The 4,117-nt window shown below is 34.4% G+C and overlaps 1 protein-coding gene across 1 annotated transcript; it reads left to right on the top strand.

The window, feature by feature from the left end:
* The first annotated feature begins 443 nt into the window (after nucleotides 1-443).
* LOC120778764 (metallothionein-1-like) lies at nucleotides 444-1,007 on the top strand. Its single transcript, XM_040110745.1, has 2 exons — nucleotides 444-587; nucleotides 676-1,007. Exons 1-2 carry the CDS (start codon nucleotides 566-568, stop codon nucleotides 765-767), a joined length of 114 nt encoding a protein of 37 aa, XP_039966679.1. The 5' UTR covers nucleotides 444-565; the 3' UTR covers nucleotides 768-1,007.
* The last annotated feature ends 3,110 nt before the right edge of the window (nucleotides 1,008-4,117 follow it).

Below are 4,117 nucleotides of genomic sequence, written 5' to 3'. Positions count from 1 at the left end.
CATGTTGCCTTCATTGTGCAATAATTAGTCATAAAATAATTATGCCATCTTCCAAGATTATAGCAAATTAATGCTACTATTTTTATATTACTGAAATCAACAGCTGTTTTTCAAAGTCAATGCGTCATTTCAGCACATGTGTTTGAGAAACGCTGACTCAGTCTCGCGAAATACCTGATTTCGAGAGCGTATGTATATGAATTAACTACGACGTCACGGACCAATAAGCCGCAGACTACTCAGTTGCTATCGGACCAATATATGGATATGTATGCATGTACATACTCAATTGTCACTTTGCACACTGCACTAAAGTGTTATCGAACGGTAAGACGTGAAAGACGAAGTCGAAACGACGACATACATACATATCTCGAATCAACCAGAAAGAAGAGTAAGTTCTGAGAAGGTAGAAAACGAGCCTCTATAAAAGCATAACACAACCGGCTTTGGTGAGCAGTGAGCGAACGTTTGCGTTAAACAAAGTACAAAGCGTTTTCTTATCGCAATTCAGTGCTGAAGAGTGTCTCCAATAACAAAAACAAAAATATAAGATACAGCGAAAATGCCGTGCCCCTGTGGAACTGGTGAGTGACCAATCAAGGAAATTTTATAAACAGTTAATATGATAGTAAATACTTATAATTTAAATTTTTAATAATTATTTTTTCTCAGGTTGTAAATGTGGCACCCAAGGCCAAGGCAGTTGCGGTTGCGGCAGCGGATCCTGCCAATGTGGCAGTGGCAAAGGTTGTTGCGGCAAATAAATTGGTGTGGCAGTATTGAGTGCTACTTGCACTATGTAGCACAGAGTGGAATGTGTTGCTAATAACCATGAATAATCAAATCCATATCCATTTGTTAAACATTCGAAAGAAAATTATTAGTATTAAATTCACCACATTTTTTAGCAATGTAAATTAAATTATAGCTTACACATTAGATATTTCAATTATGAATGCGTATGCAGTGCATATTTGGCCACAATAAATGTTTATTTTGAAAAATTGCCTTTTTCATAAGGAATTATGTTTTTATACCGGAAAAAAACGACTAAAAAAATATTGTAAACTGATGGCAGAAGGTTTAGATTTTTATATCCACTCTCAATATAACACAAGATGTTGAAAGTCACTTTCAATTTATGGAAAGCAATTTTTTGTTAATGAAAAATTCTTCCGGAATTAATTTGTATACTTTTGCAATATGTTGCTACAAAGTACACATAATAGTTTTATTCAAAGCAAGTGGTATATATAGTATATAAATGGTCAGGTTGACGAGACGAGTTGAAATCCGAGTCAATGTCTGTCCATCCACCTTGGTAGACTTGGTATTGCAGATGGGCGGAATCTAGCCTGTCCTATGCCTACAAACACCATTAATCGAAAACCTATAACATGTCATAACTAAGCTCAATAATAAGAAAGAAGACTGATTTTAATCCAAAGAATTTTATTAGGCAGAGACATATTATATGGGCCATTCCATCAATTGGCGACATGGTTTTGTACCCGTGGTTCTCCGATTTTGACGAAACTTTAGAATATTATAATATAGACCAAAATAAGAATATCTGTAAACTTTTTAGTGGTCAAAGTTGCTCCATTGTTTTTTGGCGCGCAATTCAAATTGAGATCAAACAAAAAATTACTATTTCTTTTATTTTGACAACGACCTCAAAATTGAGTGAAAAAAATTTTGCAGTTATCCAATTTTATGTAAAAAAATCTCAGCTTTCTGATAAAAATATTTTCAAAATCCAAACAAATTTTCAAAATCCAAAAAAAAACATTTTTTCCAAAAATCCCGTTTTCTGTGCTTTTCCACCAACTTTTTTTCAAAATAGGCTTTCCCATTCGATTCCTCGTAAAATTTTACATAAGAATCAGTGTTCAAAAGTATGGGACTCTGATCCCATGAACGTCAAAAAAAAATACAAAGTTGTCGCTATACGCCCCGGACATTTTTTCCTTGCCTGAAAAGGCCGATGAAAGCAAGGATTTTGAGACGACAGAGGGGATCCAAGCAGCATGAACCTCGGCCCTCAAGGCTTTTCCGGAGAATGCTTTCCGTAACGCCTTCAGTTCTTGGCAATCGCGCTGGCAGCGCTGCATCGACCAGAATTTAAAGAATTGGTTCAATAAATTTTGTTAAATTGAGTCAGTCCTGAGAAACTCAGCGAACACCTTTTCTGTTGATAGTATGCTCATTAATGCTTAAAATAGATAAGATTTGGTCAATACTACCCCTATTTATCAATATGTAAGAGATCTCAGCAAAATTAAACGAGTATTTGAATATAGTTTAATCCCGGAAATATTCATATGTATATACATATATTCAATGGTCCACGAATTATACACATAAGTATACTGGATATATATTTATAAAATTTCTTGAAAATATGTCGTCAAGTATACCTGAGCAATCCTTTTTTCAGCTCCCAATATAGCATACATAATACATAACTTTCCATTAGGCTTTAAACTGTTTAGATTGGTCAAAATGAGTGATATTTTAATGATGAATTTACCACTGAATATCAATGAAATTTGTCTAAATCTCGTATCTCCAATACAAGGAATTTTGTTTGACGTTTTCCTCATAAACTCGATATATCATGTTTAAGTTGACGCGATTAAAATATATTAATAAAACTAAGTGAATACATGACCTTCAATATAAGTTAATAAGATACAAATTTATTGTAATCAATTCACAATTTCATTGAACAATGAATTTTTTGCAACATTCTTAAAATAAAAGATTTCCCAGCACCTAAAAGTGCCCGCCTTTTGATCTTGGCAAATTATAAGAGTATGAAATGTTCGATTACACCCGAACTTAGCCCTTCCTTACTTGTTAGCAGAGAGCCCTAACAATCTATCTCCCATCACGTCAGAAGATTTCGTAAGTCAATTATTCGTCTCACCAGATAAATTGAGTGTTCTGCGCGACATACATATAAGCTATTTATACTGATAAAAGCATTGAGAATGGCGGAAACAGGTAGTCCTAAATTAAAGAAGTTGTGGAACAGTTCAACTTTTAAAATTCTCCTATTTTAAACTCCCGATACAGTATTTGACTGTCGTAAAAAGTACATATGAACACACCATTTTGCTCGAAGACCAGATCGTCAAAATCCAATCTAAGTCAAATTTACTTCCATGTATTTATAATCGCTGTCTACCTAATCGGACTAGTAGTTTTGTTTTACCATTTCGACGCAGTTTGGAGCAGGCTCTTGTTTTTGGGCTGGAAATCGAAAAATCAAATCAAATAGCTCTTAGACTGTATAGACTGTGATTATTCTTCTTCTATGGCGACCGTCAAAAGTTAATTTCAGAAATTTCAACGCCATACGTCGGTTTTTAATACCCCATCCGCCGTGCACCTCATTGCCCCGAAAACAGCTACCACGGAAAAAGACTGACAGACGACCGGACCACAGAGACAACTGTGAGACCAATTCACAGCGGTTTTTGACGCTATTTAAGCGCAATACTAAGGAGTTTCTGTGTCGTTTCGTGACCGTCAATGAAATTGCAGAGACAGTAGATCCAAAGGGCAACCAAATAGAGGTCTTCATATGCTCCGAAGAAGGCTAAGACTATCGTACCGACTTGAAAGGTGATTGCCACTGTGATGGGAGGGGAAACAAGTGTTATTCTTGACTACTTATCTGATCGGTTTTTTTATACTTATTAATAGATTGGTCACAGGTGTTACTAACTAAAGCTTTGAAAGCAAAGTGCAGAGAAGGCAATAAGAATGAGATGTACGCCTTAGGAACCTTAAATAATATCCGTTTTCTTTTTCAACAAACCGATCAGGACCTATTAGTAGATTAATCTAGCTTTTACTTTTAGAACAAAATATCGTATATTTTAAAACAAGTTTATTACAAAAACAATAATATCACCAAAACGTACAACAACAACAGCATTAGCGTGGAATCATATTCATATATACAAACTTGTATGTATGTATATGTATCCACTAACATATATTATTATATAATACAACAAACAATTATAAATATGTATATGTAATCACGACTTTCTTATTATATTTTATGTACATTTGTATGGTATGTATTTACATGTAAGTA

Source organism: Bactrocera tryoni, chromosome 1, assembly GCF_016617805.1.
Source record: "Bactrocera tryoni isolate S06 chromosome 1, CSIRO_BtryS06_freeze2, whole genome shotgun sequence".
Lineage (NCBI taxonomy): Eukaryota > Metazoa > Arthropoda > Insecta > Diptera > Tephritidae > Bactrocera > Bactrocera tryoni.
The sequence above is the reverse complement of the archived record's forward strand: the minus strand, read 5'-3'. Positions and strand labels throughout refer to the sequence as shown.

Bases quoted from the DNA above. Each gene is read 5' to 3' on its own strand.
- LOC120778764 (XM_040110745.1), top strand. From the start codon at position 566: ATGCCGTGCCCCTGTGGAACTG. The intron at 588-675 runs GTGAGTGACCAA...ATTTTTTCTCAG, and splicing joins GCCGTGCCCCTGTGGAACTG to GTTGTAAATGTGGCACCCAA.